The sequence below is a fragment of the Aethalodelphis obliquidens genome, unplaced genomic scaffold, assembly GCF_003676395.1.
Source record: "Aethalodelphis obliquidens isolate GAN/ISIS:26980383/991018 unplaced genomic scaffold, ASM367639v1 scaffold26, whole genome shotgun sequence".
Taxonomy (NCBI): domain Eukaryota; kingdom Metazoa; phylum Chordata; class Mammalia; order Artiodactyla; family Delphinidae; genus Aethalodelphis; species Aethalodelphis obliquidens.
Window position 1 is genome coordinate 7,619,821 of NW_020837970.1, and position 23,083 is coordinate 7,642,903.

Genomic DNA, 23,083 nt, shown 5'->3' on the forward strand with positions numbered 1-23,083 from the left:
ATTAAAGAGTACTTTTCAATGACTTTGTACTTTATTATTCAAAATAGCATCTCTGTTTAAATGTAGTGGTACCACGTACACATGTAAGCTGCATCATTTACTCCACCCGGGTCTCCTACACTGCTTGGTGCACAAAGGTCCACGCGCCTCTTGCAACAGTGATCCAGTCAAGAGCTGGGAACCTCCTCAGCAGAAACTGGACAGCACCCATTCCAAGAAATCCACGTAAAATACTTTCTACTTCTCCCCACCAGATCTCTTTTTTCTTTTTTGTTTGTTTTCTCTGCTTTCGCTCCCGTATATCCTTTTGTATTAGTTCTAGGGGAGCGTCATCATCAAAACCCAGGCCATCAGGAGATGGAGGAGAGGGACCTGGAACAGAGCAGACCCCTGGACGGTCCAGGTGGCAAGCATTTCTCCACAAGTAATCCAGGCACCCTATCCTGAACACCAGCCCCGCAGGCCAGGATGGGGGTCACAGAAACAGGGCTGAGAGGGTGCACCACAGAACTGGGGCTACTCACTTTCCTTGTAGACTCTGTTGATTTCCTGCAGCTCCTGGTTGGTCCTCGAGCAGATGATCTCAATGAGGGAGTCCTCATCGGTCCCCAGCCCCTGCGAACCAGGCATTGCAGACATCAGCAAGGAAAGCCCTCCAGGCTATTAGCCCACTTCCCTAATCTCAGTCAGGTAAACTACACACACAGACTGGGTGTGTAGCACGCCCCCTCCTGCATTCCTCCTGAGGGATCTGTACTGCATTCCTCAGCACAAGGTAAAGTTATATTCTATTCCTTTAAAATACTGCTTCATCAATGGGCTTCCCTGGTGGCGCAGTGGTTGAAAGTCCGCCTGCCGATGCAGGGGACGCGGATTCGTGCCCCGGTCTGGGAGGATCCTGCATGCCGTGATGTGGCTGGGCCCGTGAGCCATGGCTGCTGAGCCTGTGCGTCCAGAGCCTGTGCTCCGCAACGGGAGAGGCCACAACAGTGAGAGGCCCCCGTACCGCAAAAAAAAAAAAAAAAAAAAAAGCTTCATCAAAATAAAAGATGGTTTAACTGACATGTTTTTATTAGCTCAACTACATTAAAAAAATTTTTTTCCACTATATATAAACATATAGTGAAATGGGAAGAGACAGCAATGGAATACACCAAAATGTTAAAAGTGGTTGCCTTTTGGCGATGGGTTGATAAACTGAATAACTTTATCGTCTCCCTATGTTTCTTTATTTTTCAACTTCTCTAACAATCGGCCATTACTTTAATAGATGAGAAATAATTTTCTTTATTGTACAATTCTGCTCAGAAATTTAAAACAAAGGAACACAGAGATTTTATGCTGTCATGTGCAGCCAGCATCATTAGATTGGAGTAAGTCTTTTACGAGGGAAAGGTATAGGTAAGATAAATTTTTTAGCTTTACCTCTTTGAAATGTAAAATTGGGTTAGTGTTAAAAATTTCATTCTTGTACTTCCATTTTTGCTCGAGTGCAATGCACTCTTCGGGCATTTTAGAGAAGCAAAAGGAAATAATGAAGCGCCAGGTAAACCCAGACACCAACACTTTAGGAAGGAGGAAGAATTTGATGGGTGATCTATTCAAATTTAATACATACACTTCCGAGCTGCCATGCCAGAGAGCTTGAAAGGACCCAATGAAACTTGTATTTCAAAGCTGGCTTCATGATCAAAGTCAAGATTTAATAATCAGGATTCTCTAATACTTGTCTTTCCGAGTATGGAAATATCACTTTGAACTAAGTAGAATGACAACTGTTTAAAATGTAAATCAATTATGAGGTGTTAATACAATAAGAAACTTACTTATCCACATGAAAAGTGTGTCAGCGATTAATTAAACTTATTAGAGTTTATATGCCCCTAAAACAGTGGTTTATAGAAGCTAAGCCTCAGGTGAATAGTTAATTTTGAATTTTATTCCTCATCTAATCTGAGCCAAGGCCTCTTCCTCCCAGAGTTTTTAATCATGATTTGTAGAGGTGCTGGCAAAGCCAAAATTTCTTCCCTTCTTAGCCAAAGGTCTACACAACATTCTATACAGATATTATAAAGAGATTACCAAGTATCTTCAAATATTTTAGAGGGCAGTTTTTCAATCTCAAGGATATGTAATAGAGTCTAAAAATAACTCATGCATTGGAAGAAATGCTATTATCCTGACACTGTTGAAACGTAGAACAGGTATAGCAATAGAAGATTTGTTTTCTTTCATCACTGATATACCCATGTTAATATCAGAGAACTCTAATAGCATTTTTTCCTCTATATTTAAAGGTGACCTTGGCGATTTCAAACTTGGCCCAGGCTCTCCACAGACTGTCCACAGTTCCCATCACAAGGGCAACGTCTACTGTAACATACGGCAGATATTGCCACTGGTATTGCCAGAAGTCAAAACAGATTTTTTTTTAAAGCATAGTTCAGTTCATGTCACTCCAAGCTTTATGGATTTCAGAAGGGTACTCAGCTGTGATAGCTAATGGAAGAGCTGGCACAAGGTCAAAGATCTAGCAGTCAAAGCACCTTTCATTGGGCCCAATTACATAGATTACAATGGTGATTGACAGCTCAAGCAGGTCTGTTTCAAGTCACTAATACCTAGTAACAGATACTTATAAAATTGCACAAATCACAACTAAATGAATTCTTGGCAAAAATAAGATAAACTGATTTGAAGTGATGATGGTCAGAAGAAACCTAGGAGAGGCCAGCTCATCCATGGTTCCAAAGGTCCCAAGACTGAGTGTTTTCAGTGTTCTTTTTATTAAACAGGATCATTAAGTGTTGTTGACATTTTATCATTCTGTCCAATATAGTCTACTTAGAAAACTCAGAGCAAGTCTGCTCAAAGAAACTGAGCACAGCTTGGGCCAAGCTGGAAAACTGATTTCAGAGCAAATCTTTCAGCAGCCCTGAGCTATCAACTTCTGGGCCCTGGAAATACCCAGTGGTAAGCTGCCTCCCTCTCGAGGTGCTCTGTGGGGGAAGGGATGACAACTGAACTGTGACATTAGCTGGTGACTGACTTACAGCTCCGTCTCTCCATAATTCAGAAATGGTGGCATCACAGAAAATGCACTCGGACTTAGAATAAAAAATCAGAACTACAGCTTTCCCTCCACTCTGAGGCTTTACCCAGTTTTACCAGCAGAGGGCAGTGTCAGATTATTCAAAGTATTGCAGGCACACTTACGAAAAGGGTTCTGTGCTTTGCCATTAAACATTTATTTATGTTTATATATCTATTCCATTTATATAATACTCGATGTTTTAGGTACACACAAAATTCAGGGGAACTTACAACCTGGAATTTTTACTATCCTAAAAAATCCATGTTCAAAATAACTTTGCAAAATACAAACAAAAGACAGTAGCATGTGCCTTGATACTTTGAACAAAACACAGGAACCATTCACGAGCTGAAATCACCCTTTATGTGCACTGTGATGCTCTGATTTTGCCCAAAATTTGAATCAAACAATGGGACCAGCAAGGAGGTCAGAAGAGACGACCAAAACGGCATACGCAGATTTTTGTTAAGCTTCACTTAACAAAAGCTATGAGTTTTACTTTTGCCTTAATATCATAACAAATCTTTTTTAAAGAGGAAGTGTAATCAAGGAAGTAGTTTTTCCAAATGGTATTCCAATTGCCCAGGTGCCAAGCAGTAGCAGCTGGTAACTGACTTCTCTGCATCATGAAATTTCTTTACAGTCTTAAAAAAAGTAATTGAAATATTTTTGGTACAAATCCTGAGCCTTATAGCTTCAGTTCATTCCCCAAAAAGGATTCCAAATGAGAATTCAACATAACTGAAAATCACCTAATTACACTCAGGAAGCTGTAATTCACAAATATTAATGGCGGATTTGACAGAGATTGCATCTCACACGTGTTTACCTTCATGGAGGCTTTCAGCTCGGAAGCGTCATACTGAGCAGGTGTTTTCAATAGGCCCAAAATCACTGTCTCCAGGTGGCCGAACAAGGCTGACTTCAGTGCTGATGCAAGTTCCTTCAGAAACACAGGCAACAACATGGAAAACTTGGTTGGTAACCAATATTCCCTTTAAAACTAGTAAGACAAAAATAGAGGCATGTGGGGGCTTCCCTGCTGGCGCAGTGGTTGAGAGTCCGCCTGCCGATGCAGGGGACACGGGTTCGTGCCCCGGTCTGGGAAGATCCCACATGCCGCGGAGCGGCTGGGCCCGTGAGCCATGGCCGCTGAGCCTGCGCATCCGGAGCCTGTGCTCCGCAACGGGAGAGGCCCGCGTACCGCAAAAAAAAAAAAAAAAAAAAGAGGCATGTGTTTGTAAAGCAGGTTGTGATTCTTCTGACAACTCTGGGGTGTTCGGTCAAAGTATCCTTCAACCGCATTCCCTTTGGCAGACCCAAAGGTCAGAAGTGGAAAGATCAGACTTTCCGCCGGTAAAATCCCCTAAAATCCAAGCTGATTTTGCCCTCTCGTCCAGTCAGTAAAAGGAAACCAGAGCAGCATGCAATGCCTCAGAAAGCTATGCGTGAACGCAGTTTACAATACGCTTTACACTCGCACGTGGGAACAGCCTATTTAAGACAGGGCACTTTCTAGGGTCAAGGCCCCTGCTAAGGAGGAGGTAGGTGATCAAAGTGGGGAGCCTCCAAGGAAGCAGAAGCCTTGTGGCCTGCTGGTATCCTCCTGTGAAAGGTTTTGTGCAGCTGTGCAGAGGTGGCTCCAGAAAGTCTCCAGGTGGAACCAGAGGCCCCCACTTGGCTAGAAGTGATCTCATGAAGCTTTCCTATGCAAGACACTTCACCTAAGACTGAGAGAACCTCTATTTTCCATACCAAACTGGAACGGTATTATCAAGATGGTGGGGACTAACGCCCTCCCCATTCACCACGGGGCTTCCCTGCTATATATTGTTTCTTAAAGGTTCCCACTGTTACCATTAAAATCCACTGACAGATTTCAAGTCAGAGGCCTGAGTCAGCACCCACATAGGCAGACAGATATCCCAATTCGATGTGGCTTTGACAGATGCTTCCTCGGGGATTAGATTTCCTACAAATCATGGGCACTGAGTGATGGCTGAACTCTCCTGTTATAATTATTTTTTTTCTTTCTTTTCACTTTTTCCCCCCCTCTTCTCTCTTCCTCTCCTGCTTTCCAGCAGCACCCATGGCATCTACGATGTTTAGCCCCTAGAGGCATGTGCAGGCTCTAAGAGGTGTGGGCAGCCTGCTTCAGAGAGAATCTTCTCAAATCATTCACAGATGTCAAGGACTGAGATGGGTCTTAGAAATCATCTGGCCCAACCCTTTCATCACCTACTTTCTCCTGTTTCCTGAAGTCCTAGTAACACATAGCACTTAGCAGAGAACTTTAGAAAGCTACACCTTCCAATTATAGCACCAATTTTCCGGTGTGGAACTCTGAGGTTAGGTAATTCCAAACTTAGCCTACCCTGACACTCCCCTCTACCCATTCTCTGTTCAGACTTCAAATAGCATTTGGGCACCTACTGACTTCTTCCACTTCTATAATAAACTCCTTATGGGCAGCCAACTTCCTGCTTCTCATAATGTCAAGCACAGGGCTTTCTTTGCACTTAGCAAAGAATATTTGTCCAGATATGTTTGACAAATAAAATATGACCATTCCTTCTACGGAGAAACCTGGCATCTGCTTGAACATGAAAGAAATATAACATTGATCCTCTGTCCCAGTTCCTGTCCACTTCTACTAGCTGTACCCATGCTGTTCAAGCCCCTCACCTAGGCAGCCTCGGTCCCTATTGTTAAAGTACAATACAGGGCCTTCTCCTTTATTATGCAAACAATAAGGTTCTGCTTTCAGGATTTCCTTCGGAAAGTACCTCCATTATTTTACGTATCTTTCTTAAAATGTGATAATTCTCCTTAGCCCAGGGTTAAGAGGTATCAAGAATCATAGGATAGTGAGTTGTCCCCAGCCCACCATGAAGCCTGTGTCACCAAACCCATCATGATTCTGTAACATCATCCCTCCAACAGGGTATGTGAGAGCTTTGTCCTCCATACATCTCATCTGAAATCGAAATCCGGGCTTCTATATTTCTATGTACACTTATGTGTCCACACCCAAGTGTGTTCCAAGACCACATTCTGTAAGTGACAGCTGAAGGAGCAATTACAGGCATATTGTCCAAAGAGGTGGGCCTTCTGCTCCAACTGGAGCTCAGCTCTACCAGCTCACAGATCCTTTTGGGAAAGTGGAGAAATAAACACTCCCTTCCATGTCTCACTGTAGTAGATTAATGTCAGTCTAGCTGGAAGAAAAATGTTAATACATATGAGAGGAAACAAGCTGCATGCTTTCCTATTTATGTCCTTTCCAACTGTTTTGAGAGGTGGGAGAGGGAGATATAGCAGGGTGTGACCTGCAACTTCCTGGACCCTGGTGGTCATGTCAACTCCAAGTGCAGAAATGTCTTTTCTAGACTCCTACCAGCTCACCTCCACTGTGACTACGAGTGAAAGCCATAAGTCAAGCGGGAGCTGCAGGAAGCCATGCTTACTGCACCGTCCAAGAATAAATCGAAAGCTTTTAATAGCAAGAAGTTAAAAATAAAGCAGCCTGTCTGTAAAAATAAATTTCCTAACACTGCGACAAAATAAAGGATGAACAAGTGCTGGGCTGTTCCTTAACCACTCATGGACGAGCAAGGGAAAAAGGCACACAAGACCCTTTAAATAGTGAGAGCATGGCAAGGTGAAGACAGCCTAGAGACCAAATGAGCTACTAAACTAAACCTGGCGGTTGCAAAGATCTTAGGAATTCAACTGTATTTTTTTAAGAATGAGAGGAGTGTGTCAGGATCAATACTCAAATGGAGGCTAGTGTCCCAAGATTAAATTTAAAACATTTTATCAAGAACCAGCAGAAGTCATAAAGATCAAATGAGTGGCCACGTGTAGAGAACGGCATACCTGGCACAAAGGTTAGCACTCAATAAATGATACCTGTTGTTGTTTTCCCCGATCCTTTCTATTTCCAGAACTGCTCCCTTTACACCCTCTGGGGTGGAAGAGGGTGTGGTCTTTATGCATAAGCTCCAAGCACCCCAGGGGACACGTATGTGTGAGTTGTGACTCTTACAGGATGTAAGGGGAAAACCTTGGATCTCCTAGGGTTCCAGGAGGCGCTTGCTGGCAAGAGCCAGAATTCACAAAAAGAAAAAGCAATGGCTGAGGAACTGAAATTCAACATGGAATGCCCTCCATCCCTGAACCTGCTGTACCTTTTTGGTCCTTCTCTGGTAGGCGAAAGCAATATCCTGTCTCTGTGCATTGCTGCGGTTGGTCAAGATGTTGACGATGGTGACCTCATCCACACCTATGAAGACACAAGCAGGGAGTAGTTACTCAACCATATGCTCTAGTTCTCTGGGCTTACACAGAAGGTTTTAAGCACTTTTTCAACCTGAAATGTATATATTAGTCCCTAAAGTGAAACGCCAAGACATTAAGATGGTTTCTTTCTTTTTGTCAGCACCCTCCACCCAACATGTATACCCTCTTTTCTGTTTTTCCTAACAGCCTCAAACCTCAAGTCTAAATGGACCTTTTTAAGTATCTGTATTAAAAAACCAAAAATAACAAAAAAACCCACTATTTCATTCATAAATTGGGTTTCTGGACTCAACAGTAGGAGGTGCATTTGTGGGGCTTTGGCAGTCACAGGGAACAACAAAGATTTAGAAAGATTTTAAAGGAAGGTCCCCGAATTACCATTTAACTGAGGTTTTAATAGACAGTAACCACGACCTGAATTAATAGAGACAATTATTTATATTTATGGCAGGATTATGGCTATATAAGCAGCTAGGTACAATTTCTATAATTATATAAAATGTCATGACAAATGAGTCAGATTTAATATGGCAGTTGTATTTTAATAGCATAACTGATTAATACAATCCTACTTACTGAAGACGAAATTGTTTTGTAAGGAAAATAAATGTTCCACTGCTTTTAATATTCAATAGGCAATTTTAATAATCAATTTTGTAACTTTATTAAAAAGAATAATGTTTTAATCTAAATCTAAACTGGGGGTTTTGAAGTACCACCGAAATATTTTAGTACCTATTTTAATTGGAACATGTGTATTTACAAAGATAAGCAATGCCTTCTGGTACCTGAAAGTTTCCAATTTTATATCAGAAATACTCTTAACATGCCATTTAACTTAAGGAAGCACTATTTTAAGAATTCAGAAAGTGAAAGGTCTCTCTCCTGACTGATTATGAACTTTGTTTAATAAAAAGAAGTCTTTGCCATAACTGGATAGGTAATTCCTGAGTGAGAAAGAGCAGAGTGGTTAAGCCTCCAGGGTCACACGTGAACTGCGAACAGCCCAGCCTATAGGAAATCAGGAGTTCCAAAGCAACAGAAAGGTCAGAACGATAATACTCTGAGACAGAGGCAATGAGCAGACTTACAAAGAAGGTATTCTAAACTCTCAAGTGTGTTAGAAAGATCAGAAAGTTAGAATTTCTGGGTATAAAAATAAGTAACATTTTTGTATTTACATACTCATTTTTAAGTGAATTCATACCAATACGTTAGTTACCTTAACTGCAGCATTTATACCTTCAGCTCTGATTTTCAGAGTAGCCGGTGTCAACGTAGAAACCCAACTGCTGAATATGAGATAGTTTCAAAGATGCTTATTTTGGCAAAAAATAAAGGGGGAAAATGTCTAATAGTAGATTGATTAAACAAATGTTTTTGTCCTTATAGTGGGATAATATACAGACATTTAAAATGACGGTATAGGGCTTCCCTGGTGGCGCAGTGGTTGAGAGTCCACCTGCCGATGCAGGGGACACGGGTTCGTGCCCCAGTCTGGGAAGATCCCACATGCTGCAGAACAGCTGGACCCGTGAGCCATGGCCGCTGGGCCTGCGCATCCGGAGCCTGTGCTCCGCAGTGGGAGAGGCCACAGCAGTGAGAGGCCCACGTACCACAAAAAAAAAAAAAAAAAAAATGTATAAAATAGATAAGCAACAAGGATATACCGTACAGCACAGGGAATTATAGCCATTATCTTGTAATAACCTATAATGGAGTATAATTTGCAAAAATACCAAATCACTATGCTATATACCTGAAACTAATATAATATTGTAAATCAACTGTACTTCAATTTTAAAAATTAAAGAAAATTAAAAAAAAAAACACAGCTCCCTGGGCCTCCCTGCCCTCTGAGATATGATTAAAGACTCTTGTGGACTTTGGACCTGGGAAGCAGCATTTCAACCAGCTCCCTGGTGATTCTTTATTTGAGAATCGCCAACAGAGATGGAAAAGCATGGGTGGCAAGTGGAAAGGTCGTTGGAAATCTGCCTGTGTATAAGACTATTAAATCGCTTCTACCAACTGCTTCTGTGAGGTGCAGGGTCAACTACAATTTTAGGGAAAGCAATGTTTACCTTTGTTCAAACAACCCTGGTAAGAAATAACACCTGAAAAGAGCTCACTCGACAAACTTCAGTGCAGTCCCGTGTTCTTAGTCACTGAAACAAACCTCTCTTAGCAACCAAACAATGAACCTTTCTGTTCATAGCAGCTTAGCATTCAGCCAACAGAGTCAGAATACAATCCAGTTACTGGAAATCCCCATAAAGAGCCTGGGTGGTTAACCTGAATCTCACCTAGGACTCAGCAACAACTAGAGCCTGAAGGCGTCTACGTGTATTTTACCTAAATTACTTACCAAACAAACAGACTGCTGCGATGCAGCATCGAGCATGCTGGGACCCCTTACCAATGAAAGATCTGATACATTGATACATTGATACAATCAATGTATTGATACAATCAATGCTAATGCCAGCAACTACAAAGAAAGTAAATGGGGGCTATTTCTGCCAGTGGAAGCCCCCTCCTCCTTCCGAGGGCCTCACCTGCATCAGCTGCTCCTCCCATACCACTGTGCACTAGTTTCAAATTGAACTAGAAAGAGGAAAATAAATCATAGTGCCCAGGATCGGTGGCCTACTCAAAGCCACGGAAGGCACGTCCTGTGTTGGAACCCCAGAATGCACACATCTGCCAGTGGGATTTCACCATCTTATCTTCAGAACAGTGCTGCTTCCTCTCGACCTGGCATCATAACTGGTGAGACGGTTTATTCCTGTGGAAAACAGTCCAGTCCAGGTTGAAGCTGCAAGGGTCATCTGGTGACTCACCACTCCTGCCCAGGATGCAGCTGAAGGATGAGGGCTGAACGTTCAGCTACCTATGTCAGCACAATCACCGTCAACAAATGCACAGCAAGTGCCAGTACACCAGGAAAGCTTTACATTTAAACAAGGTTAACGTAGGTGCAGACGACGGCAGATGAGGCTCTGCCTCTCTGGATTTGCACTTTCCGATCGCTCCTGTGCCAGTGCGAAGGGAAGTGTCTGCTGAGGGAAGGAGCCCAGGGTCGAAAAGAAACTGCGTGGATGAAGCAAACGCATAAAGAAAACAATAAATGTGAATAATGCCTATTTTCCCATCCCATTCCTCTTGTGTTTGATACAGAAGGTCACAAAGTAATCCAAGCAAAGCCTCACATTGGGAAACAATGACATGGGTGCAGGATCCCACAGAAATGTGGGTGAGAACAGAGTAAATTCTGTGATTCAGGCAGATTTTTTTTAATGCCTTTCTTAATTTTTATTTTACACTGGAGTATAGTTAATTTACAATGTTGTGTTTCAGGTGTACAGCAAAGTGATTCAGTTATACATATTTATATACATATATCCATTCTTTTTCAGATTCTTTTCCCATATAGGTTATTATAGAATACTTAATAGAGTTCCCTGTGCCATACAGTAGGTCCTTGCTGATTATCTATTTTATACATAGTAGTGTGTATATGTTAATCCCAACCTCCTAATTTATCCCTCCCCCCAACCTTTCCCCTTTGGTAACCGTAAGTTTATTTTAGAAGGCTTGTGAGTCTGTTTCTGTTTTGTAAATAAGTTCACTTGTATCATCTTTTTAGATTCTACATATAAGTGATATCATATGATACTTGTCTTTCTCTGTCTGACTTACTTCACTTAGTATGATAATCTCTAGGTCCACCCAGGTTGCTGCAAATGGCATTATCTCATTCTTTTTTATGGCTGAGTAATATTCCATTGTATGTATGTACCACATCTTCTTTATCCAATCCTCTGTTGATGGACATTAAATGTCTTTTCAACATTAAAAGAAGTTAAGATTTTCAAGACTGGTGAGGAACTAAGACACAAATTTATCTGGCTCCTGATGGAAAGCAGCACGAAAGTTTTTAAGCATTTTTTCCTTGAATGAAAATGGCCAACTAATCTTATCAGCTAACTACAAAAATGCTTCCCACACTCCAGGGCATCTGAAAAAAATCAGTCCCTGTTCTAAGTGCTAGTCACCTGAAGCCACAGCTCCGGCAAGTGATGCCATGGGAAGGCACCGCTGACAGCAGGGCTCACATAGAAAACTCTGGGGTCGTGGGTTCCTTAAAACATCAGCCATATTTTTAAAACAAAGAACACTTGCAGTCTAAAATAACGGCTGAATCCAAACCCACAAAATGGGCCTCCTGGAGTCTCCTCCTCTCTGCGGGTGGAAGCCCCAAGTCAGCTCCACATCTGGCACTGCATGGAAAATGTGCATCTTTACTGTTCATGGCCAGGAACCAAGAGGCCATTCTGCACAGGATCTGACTCACATCTGCCAAGGCACACTGACTGCACAGAGAAAACAGATTTCATTGTGTTTGATAAAGGACTCAGGAGGCCCTCCAGGCAGGGCTGACTGACTAGTTAGGAGATAAAGGAAAACTGCCCAGATCCGCTCCTTATCTAGATCATAGGTAAGACCGGGACTTGGCTTAGGTTACTGGGCATATCAGTATCAAACCTCAGAAATCATCTTTACAACAAGGTCACAGGCAGGCCACAGAGACAGCAGAAGGCACAGACCCATGGGTTTTATTTTATTATAATATTGATAGTATCAGCCATTCACTGAGTACCTACATGCCAGGCATTTTACAAGGTGCTTTGTACAAAGCTCTCTTGCAATTGTCATCGTGTCCATGTGCGATGCGTGTGAGTGTCATCCCCATTGTACCAATGAGGAAAAGATGAGGACTCACCCAAGGTCACACAAGCAAGTCACTTGCAGAGCTGGGATTCAAACCAGGATTAAATATCTACGTTGGGCTATTCTGCCTCCTATTACAGAAAATAATCCAAAACTTGAAAATAAGGCAAAAGGAAGGGAACGTGTCTTCCCAGTGTGGCTAAAAGGCCCATCCAAGACTGTTTCTCCAGGGCACGCTCTCACTCAACTTGCTACTCACTACTGATTACGGCATAGGCTCTATGGGGTTATGTGTTAACTTGTAGATTTTGGTCCATTAGAAAGGATAGTCCCCAAGATTATGGCTTCAGTGCCCTGAAGGACATTAACGGTCTTGTATCCAGCCTAGCAATCTTCTTCCAACATTCTTTCCTCAGTGTCTATAAACACCTAGTCTCTCAAATTTCCCTTTTAACCAGCCCTATCTCAACGAATTAAATAAATGTTTGCCACGTGTTTATCCTATATCTCTATGAGTCATGTCTGTACCTTTTTGAATTATAATTTGGTACTTCTTTCTACCACACTCCTCCATCTTGTTGCTAAAAAGGACTGGAGACAGTAACGTGTCTATTTGTCTACAGAACTGGACTTACTATTTAGACCATACAAATGTACACCCGTTGAGTAATCTGTAGATAATGATTTGCCACCCAGTAACAATGCGTGGCCACTGAGCTAACCCAACTGAGGTTTTTTTCAAGAGAAAGAGCTAGAAGACTCTCTTCTGGAAATAGCCATTCATAACTCAGTGGGAGCCTAAAATGCCAGTAAGAGTGATTTTAGAGACAGAGAAACACATGCACGCACACAGACACTCACACACACACTGTTGCCCAAAGTACCCTTCCCACCATCTGCCACGGTGCTGCCTGGCCCGCCTCAAGCAAAGCGTGGTTTAGCTAAGTGCCTAAGAAGAGGATTGGGCCCAGAAATCAAATTTCTTCTATTTCCATTCTGCTCTGGTCTCACCTCAGCTGAGTCCCTTAGACAGGATTTAAGTACAGTCTCCTTGGTAATCCCACTGGGGTATTTTAATAATCTGGAACCCTGTCTGCCTTCTGCGCATAATTACATTTCTGAGATACTCTACAGGACCAGCAGGAAAACACAAAGGCCACTACTCAAGATCGAAATCAAATAAAATTGCAAATGAAGGGTTATGCATAAAATGAAAGCACCAATTTGTGCCCTGTTGCTCTACCAGCTTCCTGAGTCAGAAAGTAAAAAAATCTGAACAGATGTAAAAGAAACTGATACCCGCCCTGAACTCAGCTGACAGAGAAGTTACTAGTTATTGTCTCAGCACTGCCGACACCTGAACGTGGTGACTTCCATCGTCCCTGGGTGTCACCGGTATTGGGATTTCCTCATGGAAAAGAGGTAACCATTTTTTACAGAAAACAAAAAGCTGACAGGCACGCAACACAGCCGATGCCTACAATGAGAAAGGCACCAGGGACTCCTTCACCCATGTTTCACAGGCTCCTTGGCATGAGTCTGGCATCTACCTACCCGAGTAGACAATGATCATCTTGAAAAAAAATCAGAAAATCTGTGCCCAGAGTAAAGGTGGCCGTGACTCAGCACTGGTCCCTCTTTGTTCCCAGCAGTGCTGTAAGAGGAGAATTCAGTCTAAAGTGAGCTTGAACACAAAAGGAAAGTCCTCATCAACGGGAAGGTTTTGTTCCCTCCTGTTCACTTCCAGGATGGTTAGAGTGAGAAGGCCCTGGGCTACGTGGGGCAGAAAGGCCTTTCCCACAAGTGTGCTCACACTCAGGCGTGGGGGTTCTTAGTTTGGGCCCACATCTCCGATGCCGCTCCCGTGGGAGAGAAGCTACTTTTCAGAGCCAATCTGCCTCCTGGCATCTTCAAGAGAATACATTCCTGGTCTTCCCTGGTGGCTCAGTGGTTGAGAGTCCGCCTGCCGATGCAGGGGACATGGGTTGGTGCCCCGGTCCGGGAAGATCCCACATGCCGTGGAGCGGCTGGGCCCGTGAGCCACGGCCGCTGGGCCTGCGCATCCGGAGCCTGTGCTCCGCAACGGGAGAGGCCACAACAGTGAGAGGCCCACGTACCGCAAAAAAAAGAGAGAATACATTCCTCATTGCTGTCTCAGCTAAATGAATATACCTCCAGGTGTGCAGGTGAAACCAAAAATACACATCCTGGCTTGCTTCCCACTGCCATGGGATGTTAAGTCTTTCGGCCACGCTGGAAATCTTAAGCAGCTCCATTTCCGAAGTATAAGAAAAAAATAAGCGCAGAAACTTGCTGCCGTATGCTTCTATACTTGTGCTTATAAGGGAGGGAAAAATCACCCGCTTCTGCAACCCTTCCGGAGAACACAAATACTGCTAAAATCAAAACTGGCAATAATAATAGGGCAATTCATTACCCTCCCCTTCCAGAGAGAGACCGAAGCTGTACCAGTTTATTGGCACTTACACTAACTCCGGGGTTGTGCTGCTTCTAATTACAATCTATTTTATGTAGTCTAGATTCATCCTTTTCTAATTTAGCTGACTTTCCTTTCTAGTTATTTGGACCCATATGGTAAACCATTCACAGCTGTGTTGTACACTCTGCAGTATATATTTAACCCAAGGCCAATCTAGACCAAGAGACTCCTACAGATCTAAGTCTCAGAAACCTCTTGTTAATTAAGCAATATTACTACTTTTGCATGGCTTTATTCAGTTTCTAACTAGACATTAATTAAGGTAAGTAATTGCAGAGTCTACCTCAAGCCAGAGCATACACAAAGCAATCCTCCATTTGGTTTAGGTGACATGCTCAGGGAACACTGAGATCCCTTCAAACCAAAAACAAAGCAAACTTACAAGTGTGAGCTAAATTCCTTTTGGAAAAAAAGATCAAAGCTTACTAGGGGACTGTTAATCCTTCGGGGATATGGTCCGGATTCTGGAACTGCCTTCTGCTCCCTTCTCTTGCCAGCCACGTATCCTGACTCTGCACTCACCTGTATGCTGGTATCTGTGTACATTTTCACTACTATTCAGGTTAAATATGTACTCTTTCACATGATCCCAGGGGCCTGGGCATTAGAAAAGTTTAATGAAATAAAGTCGTTGCCCTCAAGGAGCTCACTTTCTGGTGGGAGAGACAAACCCATAGATAAATAACCATAACACAATGTGGCAAGAGCTATAAATGAGACACAGATCAAGGAATAAATGATTCTGCCTCCCACTTAGAGAAAGCTCGGAGAAGAGGCGGTGCATCAGCTCAGGCCAAGATGAGTGGGAACTGCCTGGATGTCAGAAGTGCGCCAACACTCCCACTAGAAGCGGGCTGCACACTCCTGAGAGAGCAAAGGCTCTGTTTGTGGCACCGAATAGCCTGGAAATGAAGCTAGACAGAGAATCTGCAATGGATGAGGCAAGGAGGCCCGTAAAAATAAGGACGGGGACTTCCCTGGTGGCGCAGTGGGTAAGACTCCGCACTCCCAATGCAGGGAGCCCGGGTCAGGGAACTAGATCTCACATGCATGCCACAACTAAGAGTTCACGTGCCACAACTAAGGAGCCCACCTGCAGCAACTAAGACCCGGCACAACCAAATAAATAAATATTTTATAAATAAATAAGGACAAATGCCCTAGCAGCCCAGGTGAGAGATAAGGGCAGAGGAGAAGGGAGGGATAAGAGCTGTTTTGGGGCCTTCTGACCAGTCTAGGCAGCACCAGCCTATAGATCTCACCCAGGTCTGCCCCTCCTAACTCTCCCCACTGCAGGCCTGCCTCGGTTTACAATCCTTGGGTTTAAGAGCAGTGAGTAACCCTAGGCCACAGCTGACCTGCTCACAGCCCTTCTGCCTGCGAGTACTCGGATAGGGAAGTGGACGTACATCAGGCAGTACAGGTAATGCCCAGCATGCTCTACACTCGGCACACGCACACACACGTGTGCGCACACACCTGGGCTACCCTGAGAGGGGAGGCCCAGAGGGTCATCTTTTCACGGTCCTTTGGCTTCGTTTGTATCAGCATTTGAGGTTTACCCTGTTTCCTTGGATGTCAGGGAAACACCAATTAATTTGCATTGTATTCTCCTGGAAAAGGGTTTGAGACAGAGCCAGATAAGGTGCGGCATGAGCTTCCTAATTACACTTAAAGTGAAAGGCATTCTAAAAGGGAAGGTAAGATGTTAATTAGCTCATTTTTTTAAAACTAGTGTTAGTATCTAAAAAGATCAAGGGGAAGGAGAAAAAACCAAAAGGGATGTGAGTTTCCCAACTACAGCTGACCCTCGAACAACTGGAGGGTTTGGGGTGCCGACACCCCCAACAGCTGAAAATCCACATATAATTTATAGTCGGCCCTCCTTATCCTCAGTTCCATATCTGTGGATTCAACCAACCTCTGACCGCGTAGCACCGTAGTACTTAGCGTTGAAAAACCTCCACGTGTAAGTGGAGTTCAAACCCATGTTGTTCAACTACGATGACTTCATTTTTGTTTTTAATTTAGTTTACTGCTTTCTGTTATGAAGGTAATACATGTCACCACAGAAAAATTGGAAAAAACAGAATATACCGAAAACACAGGAAAAGAATCAATTACCCATAATTCTGTATATCAGTTAATAATGCCTTTTATCTTTTTCTTTCTGACATAAAAAAAAAAATTGTGGTGGTATGATCATACTGTATACACTATTTTATGTCCATTTCCTACGCAACTGACAAATTCAAGGTGAAATATGAGCGTTCCAAAATTGACTGTGGTGATGGTCGTACAATTCAGTGAATATACTAAAAAAAACTGAATTGTACATTTTATATAGGTGCATTGTATGAGATGTGAATTATATCTCAATAACAATGCAAAAAAATTGTTTACAAACTTTACTTTTCATGTCTTGGTGACATTCTACAGACATTCTATGCAATATAAAGGCAGTTACCATAATGTACTAAGTCACTCTCCAACTAGAAGATGGATCTAGGTTTGTCACCATCATAACCAATGCTGATACAGCACAGGGAGATCAGCTCAGTGCTTTGTGACCACCTAGAGGGGTGGGATAGGGAGGGTGGGAGGGACCGAGATGCAAGAGGGAAGAGATATGGGGACATATGTATATGTATAACTGATTCACTTTGTTATAAAGCAGAAACTGACACACCATTGGAAAGCAATTATACTCTAATAAAGATGTTTAAAAAAAGTAATAACCAATGCTGATAATAAAATCTTTGTTACAACTCTGAGCTCTGTGTATAGCTATCATATTCTTTCCTCTGGAGTTTCCTAGAAGGATTTAAGGTTCTAAATATACCAACAATCTAGAAACTATTTAAAGGACCAACAGACTTAACTCAAGAAAAATCAGTTACTCTTTAAAATCACTAGGCACCAGAAACAAATAATAAAAAGCAGTCTTAAGTGGGACCCACTGGGCATTAAGTTTGGGAGAGAAGAAGACAGGAGACCAAAAGCTGGACCCACAAATATAACATGTATCTGATACCCATAGAATCACAGCTAGAAAACGTTCTCATGCCTGAAAACAACTCACGGCAAAGTAAAAAGTCCAACCCTGGCAGGTGGGTAGCATAACACTGGGGTGCTTGAGAGCACAGCCCTGGGGCTGGAAAGAGTCGTGTTAAAACCCCTATCTGAACCACAGCCACGAGACCTGGAGCATGTTAAACCTAAATTATGTCCACCATAAACTGGGGACGATAGCACCCTACACGAGAGGATTAATCTGAAGTTCACCTAGGAAGAATGTTCCTGAAGTGCCTGGTGCCACGCCAGCCCATAATCAGCAGCACTCAATACGCAGCTGCAACCCTAATAATGGTGATGTCATCTGCACTTGACCAAACTGGAATGCAGGAATCCAGATCTTAGCCCTCCAGATGTTTCTGCTTAGAAACTACAGTATTTTTCTAACTCAGGAAGCGCCTGAAGGTATTTTTATTACCCTGGGAGTTTCAGCTGTTACCAGAGTTCATTTGCGCAATCTTCACATTCCAGTGTGCTAAAAGCTTTCTCATGCAGGGATAAAAGCAGCCTTTGTCTCAAGCTTGTAAAAGGCACCATCTTTGTCAGATGAGTTAACTGTTAAACTTCGGTTATATCTCTACAATGGCTAGTTGGGAAACCCCAGGAATGCAAGCACATTCAAATAGTGAGAAGGTGAGTTTTTAGGAGAGCGGATTGCATGTGTGTGTGTGTGTGGACTCTGTGTGTGTGTGTGTGTGTGTGTGTGTTAAGGTGACATATTGTGAGTATTATCTATATGCCAGGCACCATGCTAAGAGCTTCCTACTTCACAACAACCCTGTGAGGTGGGAATGTTCATTAGCCCTCCTTCTACAGTAAGGAAGCTGAGGCTTAAGAAAGTTAAATGTTTTCCCAGAGTCAGACAGCTAGTAAATTAGTGGTAGAGCTAAGATTTGAACCCACGAACACATATGCTCTCATCCACTAGGCTCCACCAAGTAGAACTGACTGCAGGGAGGTAAGCCCTGCAGATTTTAGTTTCATTTTCTGATTAGTGACTTCCTGACTTCCCAGCCTGGCCTTTGACAAGTATGGTCATTTAAAAGCACCAAAAAAGATGGCTTTTTGAAGGTAGTTAGTTGTCCAGGCCGCCCGTAGTGGGAGGTGCCCACAATGTCCCCATGGAAACGAAGGCTGCTTTGAGGCCAGTGACGCAAACCTATGTCCTATTAGAACCACAGGACGTAAAGGATCTTTCTGCACTCCCTATCCCTGGAAACACAGTCACCAGTTTTTCCAAGGGTTCTAGGAAAAGTGACTATGCAATTTATCCTGCAAAACAAGACAATTAGGAGGGCGAAAGGGGGCACAGTCAGTAAATATGCCGGCATAACGGGGACACATGTCCACGCCAATTTTAGGGCCCCAGGTCACCCTGACTGAGGTCCCCAGTCTCTCAGTGACCCGTATGTGAATTGTATGCATGTGTCAATAAGTAAAAGCACTCCATCGTCCTAATGTCCCACAACTCGTCAGCAGGGGATGAACAAGCACCCACTCTGGCTGCTGGATCACATACGTGTCTCAATCCAGCCTCATATGAAAAGAAGCACTTTGTCCAAAAGGGGAAAAGAGGGTGGTGAATCACAGGCATCACCACAATAATCCCAATGGTTCCAAGGATCCAGGGATGGGGCAACCCCAGAGGTACATGCTTCGTTAACGTAAGCCAAAGAAGTCTGAACGCTGGCTTTTGTGGATACAGAAAACGGCACGATGACCTGAACAGGCCCTTGCTCAACAGGCCCTCGCTCAACTCTTACCCAATTAAATGCTTTATCTGCTTTATTTCAGAACAGAGGCTTTTATGCCTCCTTGTCCTCTCTTACTCATCCTGGAACTCTAGGCAATACAATCATCCCGACAGCTCTTCAAACCCAAGCTCCAGGCCTAAGGAGGGGCGTAATAACTTGTGGAGCTAATAAAAAAAAAAAAAAAGAAGTCTGAATTTTTCGCTCATTAGATCAATCTGAGATCAAAGCAGTAAAATGTTCCCAGCATTTTTCCAAGAAATGTAATAAAATTCAAGGGGATTTAGGACCAAAAAGAGACCCTTAGGGATCACCATGACCAAATTCTTCCTTATAGAAGGGGCAGTGAGGCCTCAAAGTGAAGAGCTCAGCCCAAAGCACACACCCAGGGGATCAGCCCTCCTGGCCCTCAGCTAAAGCCTATTTCCATGTCACTATGCTATTCAGTGATTTAGTTTCTCATGTTTTAAATCTTCTTCTCTCCAAAGAGAGGAGGGAGGGAGGGAAAAAGAGGGGGAACGAAGGAGAGAAGGATGGGGTGGGGTAGCTTTTGATCGCTCCGTTAAAGCTTGATGACGATTTCAAATGACCAATATATGAAGATTCAAGAAAAGAGACTAAAAACCCTTTGGTCAGTGTTTGACAAGGAGGACAAATGGATGGCCTACCTTTAGTCTTGATGGCTGTCTCAATGTTCAGAGCATCCCGCTCAGCATCAAAGTTGGTGTACGCTTTGACTGACCCGTACGCACTTGGAGGTGTGGAGTGCTGAGGTTAGAAGACAAACACACTTCAATCCCACATATTTAAAATCCTCTTGTTGAAATGTCAATTCCTAAAATTTTTTTCCCTATTGTTTCTTTTAATAATTCGCATCATTCTTAGGCTAGATAACTCAGTAAGTATATGAACATGCCATCCCACATAGGATACGAAACTTCCTTATTTCTAATAAGAATTCTTCTTCAAAGGCTCAACTAGTTTAGAATATGATAAATCTATTTCTACATTTCATCGTACTTTTCATGCAAGCTCAAAGGCGGAAAACGCAAAGCTGGGCACTTGAAACCACCCGTTTCTTTGCGGAAGGCTTTGAAGAGCATGAAACTGGGCTGGCCAAAATTTGAAACAAGCTGGAAATGTGGAAATGCCTGAATGACAAGTGTGTTTAGCCAAGTTTTTGCTACAGGCACATGAATTTCCACTGAGCCTGTATCATTGAGCTCACAATTCTTTAAAAAGCAAATGTAGAATGCCTGCCTGCCTGTCTCGGACTATGAGGTAAGTGAGGGAAGCATCTTCTTCCTGCATCCCCCCCACCTCTGGCCACCGCCGTGGAACCAAGGTGCTCAGGCCACATGGCCCACATCCTCTTCATATCGGCCAGGTTCCGCCTGCTTTCTCTACTCTCTCTACCCTCCACTCTGCTGTCTTTAACACGATCCCCTCTGCCTACTACTCTTCCTAGTATTTTTTTTCTCTCTGCCCTTTAAACCACAGGTTCTTCCTTTCTGGTGCTTTTCAAAGCCCATCACCCTTCCAGATCTGATGGACCCTCCCCAGCTCTTCCCACCCCAGACTGAGGTAAGGACAACAGCATGATTCTACATCAGTTCTCCTCCCCAGAGTGTTAACTTCTCTCCTTTGAAATGCACTTACAGCCCTCCTCCTCCCTGCTATCCAGTCCCAAAGCAAAGGACAGACAAAACAGGACTGACAATGTTCTTTAGGTTGGCTGATGGCCAGTGGACCCATCCACCACTACACCGCCTTCAATGTCAAGGCTCCCCATCCCTGCCTCCCCACACTGCACACCTCCCATCACATCATGACTCTGTCTAGGCTCAGTTTCTGGGAATAGTCGGAGACTGAGTTGCCCTGACTTACCTTTCCACCCACACGCATCACGTGACAAGGCACCCCAGCATTTATTAGCAGTGAGGCTGTGCAGGTAGACAACTAAGATGCCATCCTCCCAAATGTCTCCTAGCACAAAGCCACAAATCTAAGTTCAGGGCTGGACAAAATGTTTCAAAATGTACTTGTGACCATCTTGGCCAAATAGTAAATCCAGTTAATACATATAACTGAAACACAGTGGATTATCAAGGTGTTTTCCATATAATTTCACTACTTAAACTTTCCAGTAAGATTAACTCAATGGGAATAGAGTACACATTCAGGAAAAGGTAATGACAAAGTGTTATTCTGAAATACTTACTATATATGCTATGGTGGCTACAAAATGAGGACAGAAATCTAAGGGAACACATTTTCCTATTTATTAACAATGCCATCAGTTATTTACAAAGGCAGGCAGTCTGGCCATCGAGCCATATCAAATATGGCTTCATATCAGGTGCTGTGTCATCTCATCCCAAAAACAACAGTGAGTAGGGAAAAGTTTTACATAATTTTATAGTATCTCCAGAAATAAAATTAAATGGATAATTGAACTTACTACCTGTAAAATTCATTTATCTGAAAATCAAGTTATGGAGGTCCAAGTGATGTTTCTCTTCCCTCAAAGTACTGGGGAATACATGACATTTTCTATTGCAGTCCCATCTCTCCACAGAGAAGCACATCATACTAGAGTAACTTCAAAGGCCACATGAAAAGCCCTCTGATGAAACCCGATACTAAAAATGATCTAATGATCTGATCCATTAAGAAAAAAATTATTTAGCTCTTGGACTTGTCTGGACCTCAACATGCTGCTTGTATGGTTGCCAACAACAGTGTGCACAAGGTTCAAGAAGAAAGATGAAAACGAGGTAGGCTTTATACTCCATACAACCTGTGCTCGCACCAACATCATCCATCTGAATGTTTTATTGGCAAGCACCAGAGACAGAGGGTTCTGTACCACATGACCCAAGCTGCTGTCAACCCACTGGAGTGCTTCTTTGTATTTTAATTTCAGTGAGAGCGTATTTTGAAATATCTGGAAGATATGCCTACACACCAGTGTCACTGCTGAGTTTTTGTAAAAGCTAGTTCTGCCAAGATAACCTGAAAGATGTATGGTATTGTTAGATAGTTTACATATTCATAATTTATACTCTACTTTATTGTAAAAGCATTTGTAATGACTTATAATTTTGCATATAGCTTTTAAAATTTTTGACTGTAAAACAAAAAAGCAAATGTATCAGAATTTCCAAGTTCCTGTGAAAGACAATTAAGTATAAGTCTGAGCTACCTGATAGCCAAAGCAAAAAAGGCAACAAGATGAATTATAATACTTCTATTATTTAGTTAAAAAAAAAAAAATTCTAGCTATTTTGAAGAAAAGCTTTCCCAGGTACTAAATTTTAAAAACTCCTTGTCTGGAATAACTCTCTGGACACTATAAGAAGTCCAAAACATGCAGGATCATTTTCAATATGGCTGTAGCTTACGCCAACCATTAATAAAATCTGAGGGCATGACATTAAAAATCCTGTATCAGTGAGTACCTTCTGTAGAGCACAGGGAACTCTACTCAGTGCTCTGTTGTGACCTAAATGGAAAGGAAATCCAAAAAAGAGGGGATATATGTATCCATATGGCCGATTCACTTTGCTGTATATCAGAAACTGACTGACACAGCAGTGTAAAGCAACTATACTCCAATTAAAGAAA

General features: G+C 42.8%; 1 protein-coding gene across 1 annotated transcript in view; it reads right to left on the reverse strand.

The window, feature by feature from the left end:
- Positions 1-23,083, reverse strand: part of ANXA2 (annexin A2) — a 44,070-nt gene that overhangs the window by 8,868 nt on the left and 12,119 nt on the right. The window contains exons 3-6 of the mRNA XM_027123187.1: positions 20,125-20,224; positions 7,285-7,379; positions 3,924-4,037; positions 525-615 (exon numbers count right to left, since the gene is read on the reverse strand). Coding sequence (XP_026978988.1) covers positions 525-615; positions 3,924-4,037; positions 7,285-7,379; positions 20,125-20,224 — 400 coding nt within the window. The remainder of the gene's footprint in view (positions 1-524; positions 616-3,923; positions 4,038-7,284; positions 7,380-20,124; positions 20,225-23,083) is intronic.